Source organism: Chelonoidis abingdonii, chromosome 2 (assembly GCF_003597395.2).
Source record: "Chelonoidis abingdonii isolate Lonesome George chromosome 2, CheloAbing_2.0, whole genome shotgun sequence".
Lineage (NCBI taxonomy): Eukaryota > Metazoa > Chordata > Testudines > Testudinidae > Chelonoidis > Chelonoidis abingdonii.
The window spans coordinates 277,761,286-277,775,429 of record NC_133770.1 but is presented as its reverse complement, the minus strand read 5'-3'; the positions used below and the strand labels follow the sequence as shown (position 1 = coordinate 277,775,429).

Below are 14,144 nucleotides of genomic sequence, written 5' to 3'. Positions count from 1 at the left end.
GAAAGCACAGCTGCTCCGTGTCAGATCCTGCAGAAATGACAAGCTGCATGCTATTCACGGGGAGTGCCCCTGCAACAACCCCACCTGTTGCTTCCCTCCTCCCCAACCTTCCTGGGCTACCGTGGCAGTGTCCTCACCATTAGTGTCATGAAATTATAAAGAATGCAGGAATAAGAAAAAGTGACTTTTTAGTGAGATAAAATGAGGGGGAGGCAGCCTCCCATTGCTATAACAGTCCAGGCAGGACAGAATCTTTTCTTTACACAGGAAAGGGAGGGGGCTGATGGAGCTCAGCCCCCAGTTGCTATGATGAGGACGGTTACCCAGCATGCCACTGCTATGACAGTCCCCAGGCAGGGAACAGAAAATCTTTTTTTTCTTTATACACAGGTAAAAGGAGGGGGGCTGAATGGAGCTCAGCCCCCAGTTGCTATGGTGAAGGAACGGTTACTAAGCCGTTCTGGTATCCATCTACTGGGAATTGACCAGGAAATCATTTCTAATTTTTACAACCCAGGCACCCCCGGGCGCAGCTTCACGCTGAAAGACCAGCCAGGAGGCCACTTCACATGGCTGATCTTATAACAAGGACCCGAAGCTAGCAGTCATACTGCACCATCTTGCCCACCAGGCAGGGGAGGGAGGAGTGGCCGCATAACTAAGCTCTCCTTCAAGCTGGCTGCAGGCATGCCGTGTTACCCAGCAGCATACCATTCAGTAGGACCAGTAAGAGTGAACAATGAAGGAAGTCAAGAAAACAATTTCTTTATCCTTTCCCCTTTCACACGTGGTGCCGGCGGAGGTTAGTAAATTGGATGCGAGCTATTTCGCCTGAAAGCCCACGGCTGGGACAATGGTGTTATGAAAACCTACAGGCCATTGGGGAGCTCTGCTCTGACCAAGAATAGCAAATTACTTTTCCGGAGATTGGCTGGGGGACTCTGGGGATAGCTGGCAAGTCCTCGTACCCCCCTCCCTCCCTCCATTGAGCGGTCTATTTGAGGTTCTCTGGCTTTCCGTTACGGCTTCGTCACGCCAAACACCCTGTGTAAGCCTATAGATTTTTTTTCCAAAGGGGGGCAATTGGCATTTTGTTTTCTTGTAACTGCATCGCCACCCGTGCTGATCAGAGCTCCACGCTGGGCAAACAGGAAATGAAATTCAAAAGTTCGCGGGGCTTTTCCTGTTTACCTGGCCACTGCATCTGAGTTCAGATTGCTGTTCAGAGCGGTCACAGTGGTGCACTGTGGGATACCGCCCGGAGGCCAATACCGTCGATCTGCGGCCACACTAACCCTATTCCGATATGGTAATACCGATTTTAGCGCTACTCCTCTCATTGGGGAGGAGTACAGAAACCGATTTAAAGAGCCCTTTATATCGACATAAAGGGCCTTGTAGTGTGGACGGGTGTGCCGTTAAATCGGTTTAACGCTGCTAAAATCGGTTTAAACGCGTAGTGTAGACCAGGCCTAAGCTGCGGGGAGAGGTAGGGTTCAGAGTGACCTAGACAAATTAGAGGATTGGGCTAAAAGAAATCTGATGAGGTTCAACAAGGACAAGTGCAGAGTCCTGCACTTAGGTCAGAAAAATCCCATGCATTGCTACAGGCTGGGGACCAACTGGCTAAGCAGCAGTTCTTCAGAAAAGGACCTGGGAATTACAGTGGATGAGAAGCTGGATATGAGTCAGCAGTGTGCTCTCATTGCCAAGAAGGTTAACAGCATATTGGGCTGCATTAGTAGGAGCATTTCCAGCAGATCGAAAAAAGTTATTATTCTCCTCTATTCGGCACTGGTGAGGCCACACCTGGAGTATTGCATCCAGTTTTGGGCCCCCCACTACAGAAAGGATGTGGAGAAATAGGAGAGAGTCCAGCAGAGGGCAACAAAAATGATCAGGGGCCTGGGCCTCATGACTTATGGGGAGAGGCTGAGGGAACTGGGCTTGTTTAGTCTGCAGAAGAGAAGAGTGAGGGGGGATTTGATAGCAGCCTTCAACTACCTGAAGTGGGGTTCCAAAGAAGATGGAGCTTGGCTGTTCTCAGTGGTGGCAGATGACAGAACAAGGAGCAATGGTCTTAAGTTGCAGTGGGGGAGGTCTAGGTTGGATATTAGGAAACACTATTTCACTAGGAGGGTGGTGAAGCACTGGAATGGGTTAGCTAGAGAGGTGGTGGAATCTCCTCCTTAGAGGTTTTTAAGGCCCAACTTGACAAAGCCCTGGCTGGGACGATTTAGCTGGTGTTGGTCTTGCATTGAGCAGGGGGTTGGACTAGATGATCTCCTGAGGTCTCTTCCAATCCTAATCTTCTATGATTAAATCAGGTGTTTCCTAAAAACCATGAATCAGTAATTTAAGGACTGGCTAACTATGACTGTCACTTTCATTAATCCAGGGCTGGATCAAGCAAACCTGAGACTTGTTGCAAAGACACAGAATAAGGTCTAAGATTCACTGTATGACCTTCCTTCTCCACTTCTCAAATTGCTCTGCCATGCCAGCTAGGGAGTGGGAGAGGCAATGGGGAATGTATTGCGAACTAGAAAACGTTTTCAGGGGAACAGTTGATGAAAGTGTTGTTAAATCGGAGAGGGTGGACTGAAATGAGCTCCAGCTAAGACAGAGGTAAAGTGGGGGACAGTCCAATCAAGCTATTATCACCACAGAACTCTCAGTCAGCATGCACAGACTCATCCTCCACCCCATATGGCACTAGTGCATGCGCATTAAACATTACATTACCGTTTTAACTTACTGCTGGTGGCATAAGAGGCCCCTATGGAACCTGGCTTACTAGGCTATCTGAACTTGACCTACATTAGAGCATGCTTGAAACAGCTGCATTAACTTTGAAGCCATTGAATGAAAATCCTTGAAAATAGCAATTTTGCACTTAATTTTTTTAACATCTTTTTTTGTCAAGGGCTCATCACCTAGCTAGAAGGAGCAGGCTGGGATTATGTTCTGAGGTGGAAAACATTTTGAAGTTTTATTAAACATTTAAACAAACTTTCACATATATAGTTTCCATTGCTCAATTAAATTAAGTTACTCTGACCTCCATGTAAACTATTCATGGACATTTCTTCAACAGAGGATAAAGCAATCGGCATTTGGAGCCCCTATAATTATTTTGTATCTGTTTTTTAATTATCTACCTCAATTCCCAGGTTCCATAAAGACCCAGAATTTTAATTTCTGAATCAAGCAGAGGGTAGTAATGGCACACATTCCGTCTGCATACTTATCCCTTTAATTAAGGTATTGTTTATGCATTGCTGACAGTTGCAGCAGTGCTTGCGCACTTCCAGATGTCTCTGGAGAAAGTCAACTTGTCAATTACAAAAGTTCCTCTATTCCCTGTTATAAAGAGATGGGAAAATTGCAATTTCATATGTTGACTTTTTAACTGGACAACACTGTGCACTCGAAACAAAGGGCTTGATTCTCCACTGACTTGTACATTGTAGCCATTTTGCACCTACACTTTACACGGGTGTAAAATGAGTATATAAATATTACTATTGTGATTTGATAGTGGTTTGTGTCCACATTTCACAAATAATGCATGTAGCTTCCAAGACAAATGAAGCTACAGGATCATCATGATACAGAACAAGAGAAAAGGTACAAAACAACTTTAGTTTATGAAGAAAGGATGTTGCATCTAGCATGTCTCACTACAGTCACTTCATTTACTAAAGGAGAAATCCTCCCCTCCAGCAGCCCCAAGTCCAGGTAGTTAGATGTCAGCATACAGAGGAGTTCTACAGATAACAGAATCCCTGTCTGCTGCAGGAAAGTAAAGGTGCAGCCGCTCTTTAGTCATTAAGGCAACAGCGTTGTCTGAAGCAACTGCGTCCCCTTTTACAGAGGGAACTGGACAATGGACCTGAGTAGTCATGGCTTCACCCTTACATCTCTATTAGTCACCCCGTACACTGGCATGTGTGGGAGTCCCCATGGAACAGAGATATGCAAGGCACGGGGTGTTAGGACCCCCTTTTCCATGGGAATTCCTGAACCCTGCCTCACCCACATAGAGCAGAATAATCAGGGGCCTTCTTCAACTGCGGAAGCAGAGTCAGGAGTTACCCTTAACTGCATCACAGTTATCAAGAAAAAAATGAAAATAATTGTGGCCGCTGCTGTTTCACTCACCATGATGGATAATGCTGCGATCCAATAATTTCTGCACAAGTTTAATTGCTGTCTCTCTGTCTGAGGCCTCTTTGCGATCAATCAGCCAGTCAATCAATTCTTTGGCAACAAAACAGTTTGGATATGTCTTGAGATGATGCCTTCGATCTTTAATTACCTTTTCTTCATGCAGTCTGAGCCTGTGGGTCAAATCACATTATTAATAACCTTTGAAGAGAATCAATATAATCAGAGGAGGAAAGGACTTCTTCATATGTAACATGCTAGAGTTTGACTGTCACACAATTCACATACACCCCAATAAATGTTATGCCTAATTATAAAAAGTTATAGCGGCAAGACTGTTGAAAGGCAGAGAATACAAACACAAATTGGCAACTGACCATTTTCATTTTAAGCTGGGGAAAGAAAGAAAAGCAGAAAAGAAACAATATCAAAAATAATTTTAAACTCAGCATATGGAGAATTTTCAGTTCTAGTGTAAAACAAACAGGAGGAGAAGCAGATGTAATTCTCAGTATAATCTGCTAAACACAAACGCATGCCCTAGTGCATCAATAAAATTAAATGTTAACACTTGGGCGTAAGCTGAGACTAATTCTCGCACATTACCTTTAATATGCTTGAATTACTGTATTATTTTGGGAAAGCTCACTGCCAAAGATTCGTTAACCCCATTCGGTGGACTAGACTGCAGTTTCTTTGTGGTGCCGCTCTTTTAACTTCCACTGGTTATGGAACTACATTTTCTCGAAGCTACATACTAGGTACAGGGGTTGCCATTTAGAAGTCAGCATCTAGACAGTTTCCACACAACATTGTCTAACACACAGCAGCTACTTTCTTTTCTATGGGATCTCAGCAACTGGCAGTGGAGGAGCTTCATTATCAGAGCTGTGACAGCTGCAAAATCCCACCCACCATTTTGAAAGCAAACCCAGCAAATGCTTCTTACACATTTAGTATGGATGGCAAAAAGCCCATGTGGGAGTATCTGGACTGACCACAGAAAGTAAAGGTTTTTAAGATCAGTAGCTTTATGATAAATTGTTTTCCCAAATTAACGTAACTGGTCATTTATTTTATATTTATCTGTTGGTTATCTATTTTATTTATTACAGAACAACAGGCAGAGATTTTGTAGAAGTTAACTGTATTCTTATTTATTACGTTTCACTTTTAATGAATAATTTTTACTGATAACTACTGAATTTTTTATAGTGCTATTTATCCATAACAACTATGAAGAAAGAACAGGAACCACTCTATAGAGCACATCACCAGGGTTGGGAGGGGGGAGGAATCCTGAGCTCCTATTGCAGAGACTTACACACATATGTAACTTTATGTGCTCTGAGTGAAATTCTGGTTCCACTGAAATCAATGGAAGTGTTGCCATTTACTTCAATGGTACCAAAATTTCACTCTAGGAATAGTCCCATTGACTTCAGTGGGGCACTGTGTAGGCACAGAGGGGCTGTCCTCAGGAAACAAGTAGCCTAAAAAGGTAGAACAGTTTAAAGTATTGCCACATGTACAAATCAATGCTAGAGGAACAACAGTTATTCCTGACTAACTAATCTAGTCTAAAATATTTATATGGTCCCCCGTATAGCAGCACCTCACAATCTTTAATGTATTTATCCTCAAAATGCCCCTGGGAGCTAGGGCAGTGCTATTATCCCTATTTACAGATGGAAACTGAGGCACAGAGAGACTAGGTGACCTGTCTAAAGTCACACAGGAAGTCTGTGGCCAAGTAGGGAATTGAACTTGGGTCGCCAGAGTAGAGCCCTAACCACTAGTACATCCTTCCTCTTAGTGTGGTATTAGTAGGCCCTAGCATCACACTATTTCCTTTTGAAACCCACAAAAGGCAAGTAAGTCAGCTGAGGATGTTTGATGCCATTACTGAGTCAGAGATAAGACTTAAATAAGGCTTTTACCTAAAACCATCCACAAATAGTAATGTAGCAACTTTTCTGATTTGCAATATTTATTCTCAAACTAGATTGCTCCCCCTCCCCCAAGTACATAGTATGGATTAAGAGGCAATTTTACAAACACTATCAAAACGAATATTTTTAAGTTAAAAACCACAGACAAATCAAATTAGTGTACTTAAAACAAACAATAGGCCGTCTGTGCATTGTGAAATACAGTAAGCTAAAATATGTCTTTGCTTACTTTCCAGCTGCGCAGTAACAGCTGTCATCTTGCTTTGAAGGAAAAGTCTGCACTTTTTATTTAAACATCCCGGAATTATCAGTGTTCTATGTCCATTTTGTAAGCTACATAGTCATCTGAAAGTACAATACTGAAACAGTATCAATATATCTATATGTACAGAGTGGGTTTGATCACCCTTTCACTTCTATTGTATAAAAATAAATGAATGGAGTTATGCTGGCATAAAAGGAAAATCAGGCTCTCACAATTCTTTGCACTTACATAAGGTGTTGATATGAGTTAAAGGGGCACTAGCATCAAGGTTGGTACTGTGTTCCCCAAGCAAGAGTCAGCATTTACACACAAGTATCAAATGGGAATGGGAAATAACTCTTATTCCAGACATCACATTATGTAACAAGTGTCTCAAACCTCTCCCTTCCCAAGGCGGGGATGAGGAAATCATTTGTACTACTTCTGGGCCTAACTGGCTTGGGGTGTGACACGAGAAAGGGAACCCAACCCTCCCGCATAGCAATGTATAGCACTACCATTAAGCCACAGAGTAGCTAGCCCACTACTCTGAACCTGCTATATGCTCCTAACTGAATAGAACAAAATACAGTAACTCCTCACTTAACATTGTAGTTATGTTCCTGAAAAATGCAACTTTAAGTGAAACAATGCTAAGAGAATCCAATTGCCCCATCAGATTTAATGTAAATGAGGGGGTTAGATTCCAGGGAAATTTTTTTCACCAGACAAAGGACTCTCTCTCTTTCTATATATATATACACACACACACACGCAGTATAAGTTTTAAACAAACAATTTAATACTGGCACACAGCGAAGATGATTGTGAAGCTGGGTTGAGATGGTGAAGTCAGAAGGTGGGATATTTCCCAGGGAATGCCTTACTGCTAAATGATGAACTAGCAATTGGCTGAGCCCTCAAACGTTAACTGGTTGTTAATATAGCCTCACTCTACAAGGCAGCAGGCATGGAGGGAGGGGAGAGAGCATAGCAGAAAGAGACAGAGACACACACTGTGTCTGAAAGCAAGAGATGCACATTTCCCCTTTAAGTAGCTGACCCCAGTCTTAAGTACACTTCCCTGTTAATTAGATCAGCTTGCTGAGACTGCAGCTGCTGCCTTGAAGCTCCCTCCGTCCTGAACCCTGTCATGTGTAACCCCTGCTCTGTGGAAATGGGGTAAGCGGGGTGCAGGAGCAGGAGGGAGGGAGACACCCTGACATTAGCCCCCCACTTTTCCCCTCCCCTGTACAGCAAGCAGGAGTCTCTGGTAGCAGCTCCAAGGCAGAGGGCAGGAGCAGCACATGGGAGTGGTGGAGGGACAGCTCAATGCCAGCAACTGCTAGCCCGTTGGGCAGCTGCAGCACAGGGAACTTAGGGGAGCGGGGAGCTGATAGGGGGAGCTGATGAGGGCTGCCAGTCCACCCTGATTACAAGCCCCAACCAGCTAGCTCCAATGGGCTGCTCTTCCTGCAAGCAGCGGACAAAGCAGGCGGCTGCCAAAGGACGTTATAAGGGAGCATTGCACAACTTTAAATGAGCATGTTCCCTAATTGATCAGCAACGTAACAACGAAACAACATTAACCAGGACAACTTTAAGTGAAGAGTTACTGTAAAGACATTTTTAAAAAAGACCTAGTGTTAATCATGATGTATAAGCCCCATATACATTTACTGCATCTATTATTAATTACACAGAGCAGATGTTTGGACTCTGACATTCTGAAAGTGTTTCAGTGGTCAGCCCTCCGGATCAAGAACACAAGCATGGTTTCTCTAGCTAAGTAGCTATAAAAAGAATTGCTAGTTAGAGACAAGTTTGATTCACAAAGCAAATCTCACTCATCAAATTTAACGAAGGTGGAGGAATCTTGATTCCAGAGGTCTTTAAAGAGTGATCGAAGAGTCACCTACCGTCCAGCCACTGATACTTTGCAACTCGACTATATCTACCACAAGAAACCAGCCTTCCTCATGGTATTAGAGTATCACACAAATGTAATTCTTCATATTACTCAAGATGGCATCAAGGACATTTTGTACTGGGGGACACATTCTGCCCTATTTGAAGAAAAAAGTGAGAGCATTTCCACAGGTCTCTAAAACTAACAGGACAGTAAAAAGCATATACTATATTCAGCCCTTTGAAATTCACATCTGTATGCATTTACCATATTCAAGCTTCCAGCAAATATACACTGTATTTAACATTTACATATTTGCATGTATAGGTCTTTGCTTGCACATTTGTCTGTTTTATGCTAATCCAGAACAATCTGTCATTTCTTTACCAGGCAAAACATGGACTGGCAGAGCAACCATAATTAGCATTACTTAAAGGAAAAATTGAGCTTTTTGGTTGAGAAACCAAAAACTAGTCACTAACTCCCTGGGAAGAAACCATTCCTAGTAGCATTTGTTCATTAAGTTTTCTATTAGGGAAATTAACTTTTCTGAGGTTGTCACAGTTCAGGGCAACTGCACCTGTATTCCCGCCCTCCACGATCCCCCCAAGGGCACCTACTCTAGGCTCTCGACTCTTCAACTATCAGCTCTCTTGGGCAGAAAACTGTGTCTCTCTCCCTCCTGACCAGGGCTTTTCCAGATGCACATCTTTTTGCCTATACAGTGATATCCCCAGCAAGCCAGATTGCTTAAAAGGCCAGCACCTGCAATTTGCCTTCTCTCCAGAGACTATGAATTACAATTCATCACAGAGCTCTTTCTAAGGAAGCACATTTATTCTTAAAGTGAAAAGATTACAAAGAAAGCATATTAAAAACAATAGAAGAACCTACATGCATGCTAAAAAGCCTACCAGAAGTCATTCATCAATCTTATGAGGCTCCATAGGTTAAGTCCTTCCAACCCTTCCACAAGGATTGGAGCGCTCCCCTACCCCCTTGAACAGAAGGTCCTGTCTGTACGCTGTTTCAGAAAGAAGGATCTGAGTCAGTTTAAACTCAGGCTATTTATCCAAAAGTCATAGAAACATAGAAGATTAGAGTTGGAAGAGACCTCAGGAGGTCATCTAGTCCAACCCCCTGCTCAAAGCAGGACCAACACCAACTAAATCATCCCAGCCAGGGCTTTATCAAGCGAGGCCTTAAAAACCTTTAAGGATGGAGATTCCACCACCTCTCTAGCTAACTCATTCCAGTACTTCACCACCCTCCTAATGAAACAGTTTTTCCTAATATCTAACCTAGACCTCCCCCACTGCAACCTGAGATGACTGGGAACAAAGGGTAGGAATTAATGGTAAATTCTCAGAATGGAGAAGGGTAACTAGTGGTATTCCCCAAGGGTCAGTCCTAGGACCGATCCTATTCAATTTTTTCATTAATGATCTAGAGAAAGGAGTGAACAGTGAGATGGCAAAGTTTGCAGATGATACTAAACTGCTCAAGATAGTTAAGACCGAAGCAGACTGTGAAGAACTTCACAAAGATCTCACAAAACTAAGTGATTGGGCAACAAAATGGCAAATGAAATTTAATGAGGATAAAATGTAAGTTAATTTTTGGGGCCACATTGAAAAAATAACCACAACGATACCATACAATATGTAATGGTCTAAATCTTACAATCTATCAGGGAAAAGATGCTTGGATCATCGTTGGATAGTCTCTGAAGATGTCATGCTAGTGTTGCAGAGGGTCAAAAAAAACCAAACAGGATGGTGAATTTCTATTAAAAGGATAGAGAATAAGACTGAGCAATATATTATTGCGCTCTTATATAATTCCTGGTTCCCCCACACTCTTCAAATACTGTGTACAGATGTGGTCTCCTCACCTCAAAAGTATTCTGACCTAGAAAAAGGTTCAAAAAAAGGCAACTAAAACGATTAGGGGTTTGGAGAGGGTCCATATGATAAAGAGTTAAAGAGGTAGGATCTTCAGCTTGAAAAGTGGAGATAAAATGGGATATGACAGACGGTAATATAACATCGATGAGTGATGTGGAAAAGTGGGAAAGGAGAATTATTTACTTATTCACCATAATGAAAGAACCTAGGGGTCACATATGAAATTAATACGGCAGTTAAGAACAAATAAAGGAAGTTGTTCTTCGATGCCAGGCACAGTCAACCTGTGAAACTCCTTATCTATATATCTACCGGACTATAACAGCGTTTAAAGAGAACTGATAATTCATGGTGTATATGTCCATTAACTGGCTATTAGCCAGGATGGGGTAAGGTAATGTGTCCTAGAGCCTCTGTTTGTCAGAGATGGAGATGGATGCAGGAGAGAATCACTTGACATTGCCTGTTAGGTTCACTCCCTCTGGGGCACCTGGTGTTGGCCACTGTTGGTAGACAGATACTGGGCTAGATGGACCTTTGGTTTCACTCGGTACGGCCGTTCTTATGTTCTTATGCTTCTTGTTCTTTGATCTGCCACCACTGAGAACAGCCACACTCCATCCTCTTTGGAAGCCCTCTTCAGAAAGTTGAAGGCTGCTATCTAATCCTCCCTCACTCTTCTCTTCTGCAGACTAAATAAGCCCAGTTCCCTCAGCCTCTGTTCATAAGTCATGTGCCCCATCCCCCTCATCACTTTCGTTGCCTTCCGCTGGACTCTCTCCAATTTGTCCACATTCTTTCTGTAGTGGGGGCCCAAAAATGGATGCAGTACTCCAGATGTGGGCTCACCAGTGCTGAATAGAGGGGAATAATCAATTCCCTCAATCTGCTGGCAATGCTCCTATTAATGCAGCCGAATATGCCGCTAGCCTTCTTGGCAACAAGGGCACACTGCTGACTCATATCCAGCTTCTCATCCACTGTAATCCCAGGTCCTTTTTTGCAGAACTACTGCTTAGCCGGTCCAGGGCCATTCCTAGCTATTCTGGGAACCTACGCAGCCCCCCCATGGGGGGGCACGGCTGGCTCGGGGGCTAGAAGAACCACCCCCCAGCACTCACTGGCAGCATGGCTGGGGCCGGGTTTGCACTTCCCAGCACCGGTGAGTGCAGGCCCGGCCATGCTGTAGAGCTCAGGAGAGTGGGTGTGGGGTTGGGGCTGGGAAGGGGCAGAGCAGGGGTGGGGGCCATGGGAAGAGCAGGAGCAGGGGCTGGAGCAGCTGCATACTTTGCGTATGGGTAAGGATTGCCCTGAGCCAGTCAGTCCCCAGCCTGTAGCAGTGCATAGGATTCTTCCATCCTAAGTGCAGGACTCTGTACTTGTCCTTGTTGAACCTCATCAGATTCTTTTGGCCCAATCCTCCAATTTGTCTAGGTCACTCTGGACCCTATCCCTATCGTCCAGCGTATCTACCTCTCCCCCCAGCTCTGTGTGGAAAATCCTTTCTTTGTCTGCCAGTCTCTGGAGAATCTAGTTTGAACTAGCATATGTGAGCATCCCCAGGAAGCAGATTTTGGGGGAGGGAGGGGCACACAACTTTGCTGAATTGCCTTAATCCCCACCCACTGTTTTTAGTTCCTGGAGGAGCTGTGGTAGCCCTCCCCCATGGAGTCGAACACAGTCATACATAAACCATTCATTTAAAACAGTGGACCCCAAAGATATCGAATAGGGTTGCAACGGCTGTCACATCTCCTCCCTAGAGAGGTTACATTTAATCCCACACCACAATAATACATAAACAATACAATAAGGTCTTTCAAGGATATTGCAGGAAAATTGCCATATCTGTTGCAAAGGTTTCTTTCACCTTTTTTGAAACGACTGGTAACTGGCCCTCCAGCACTTCCCATTTTGTCAGTGTAGCACTTCCTACATAGTCACTACACCTATCCCAGCAAAGCTCTGGCATTATACAGTTTGGTTCTGATATTCTTATTTCAGACAAAAGCATATGAGAAAGTTTTGTATCATTCTGACCCCACTTCATTTTCACCAGATCAAGCCTCTTTTGCAGACATGCCATCACACAGTGTAAGACCTGTGTGTGGCCACAGAACTGCAAACTTTTTAAATAGCAAAACCCCCAGTAAATGAACAGTTTACAGCTGAGTCTCTTAATAATTATTAATTATTTCCTAGTGTTCACCAATGTGCTAGCTAGGAGCTTCACAGAAACTGCACAGAAAAGGTTCCTGCCCCAGAAGAGCTTAAAATCCAGACCTGCAAACACCTGCAAACACTTACTGCTTTGTGTAGTGCTTACTATAGTGAATAGTCCCATTGGTTTCTATGTGACTACTCATGCTAGGGCAAGTGTTTGCAGGATGAGATTCAAAAGATGGACTTGACAGAAAAGTGAGGACACAAGGAGGAGAAGGGATTATTCATTATTCATCATTTAACTCTTTATATGTTTTTGTAAACTTAAAATTGGCACCACATAACACCACAATCTCTTCCTTAGAAATTAACAGATAAATACTGGGTGGATCAGGTTTGCTGTGGGATTGCACAAGCTTCTCCTGTCATAAAACCCACTGCAGGTTTCAGACTGCTAGAACGTCTAACAAGCAAAGACATTGCACTGGAGTAAAGCAGGGCCACAACCTCTCTTCTGCCAGAGATGGCTGGGTTTTGGGAACAAAGCTGCCCAAATAGTGGGAAGTGCTGGATAAGAAGAGAAGAGAGGTTGTAGCAAGGACAGCCGGAGACACTGGGTCAGCACCCTCCCTCAGTGACTCCTAAACAGCAGTGCAAGTAGGATGGTACAGTATGCCTTACCAGCTAGGTATTTATAGCTGGTATCGTGTACCAGAAAGACACAGGAGGAGCAGAACATGGGGCCACCAGGCAGCCCCACGCCGGTAGCTCCTCCGGCGCCGCTGTACTGCCTCCAGCCTTGCTCCCCACCCCCAGCCCTGTTCGCTGGCGGGGCTGCTGCACAAACGGAGGAGACCCTGCATAAAAGGGCTGGGACGGTAGAGCCGCGCCAGAGGAGCGGCTGGCCTGGGGCCCCCAGCAGCCCCACGTTCTGCTCCTTTCACCGCTGCGGTTCTGAAGTCTCCAGTGCAGCAAGAGGAGGACAGAGCCCCCCGGGGGCTGGAGCATGGGGAAGGGATGGGGAGAGCATGGGGGCCCCAGGCTGGGGTTGGGAGGAGTCATGTGGAGGGTCATGTGAGGCGGTCACATGCCCCCATTAGCTGCTGCCCCCCTCGTACTGGTAAGAAATGGATTCCACTTGCACCACTGCTCCTAAAGAGCCCCAATGAAAGACAAAACTGCCCCTCTCCAGGTAGAAGCAATACCTAAATATTATAGTTTTATTCTAGATTTAAACCCTTACTCTCCCTCTCTCTTCCCAGCCAAAAAATGTTAAGTCAGTGAAAATATAAACATTGCACACAGAGGCCTAGATGAAGGTATTCTGGAAATGCAATGCTTATCGCCTAGGACAAGCATTTCCACACAGGCCTGCCAATTCTCAGCAGCTAACCACTGACACTTTCCAGCTACGTGTTCCTCTTTCTATTTATGCCTCAGCTATGAGACTATGTAGTTCTGATACCCGATATTCATAGCAGCTAGAACAGTCTTGAAACCAGTGGGCTACACTAGAAACTGGATGAAGATATTTCTGGTAGTATGTGTGGCAGGAAGGAAATTCTGTCCCCTGAAATAAACATTTTAAAGGTTGTCTTTAAAGCATCTTCTGAAATCAGTTCCGCACACCATGCCTGTCTCTAATTTATGTAGGTAGCCGTGTCTGCAATGTGGGAAGAAGGTGCCAAGATACACAGCCAACTCTTCAGAGCATTTTTACAGCTATTCTGCGCCAGGTGTGCAAAGAGAAAAAAAATTTCTTTGTCACTCAGTCACTCTTAGCCTCAAAGAGCTGAAGC

At 44.2% G+C, this 14,144-nt stretch overlaps 1 protein-coding gene across 6 annotated transcripts in view; it reads right to left on the bottom strand.

Annotated features, from left to right (window-relative positions):
* DEPTOR (DEP domain containing MTOR interacting protein) overlaps window positions 1-14,144 on the bottom strand; it is a 108,469-nt gene that overhangs the window by 69,691 nt on the left and 24,634 nt on the right. For all 6 annotated transcript variants that reach the window (XR_012655389.1, XR_012655391.1, XR_012655390.1 and 3 more), the window contains exon 3: window positions 4,165-4,343. Coding sequence is in view for 2 of the 6 variants with exons in the window: in XM_032777226.2 (XP_032633117.1) it covers window positions 4,165-4,343 (179 nt within the window). In the remaining 4 variants the exon portion in view is untranslated. The remainder of the gene's footprint in view (window positions 1-4,164; window positions 4,344-14,144) is intronic.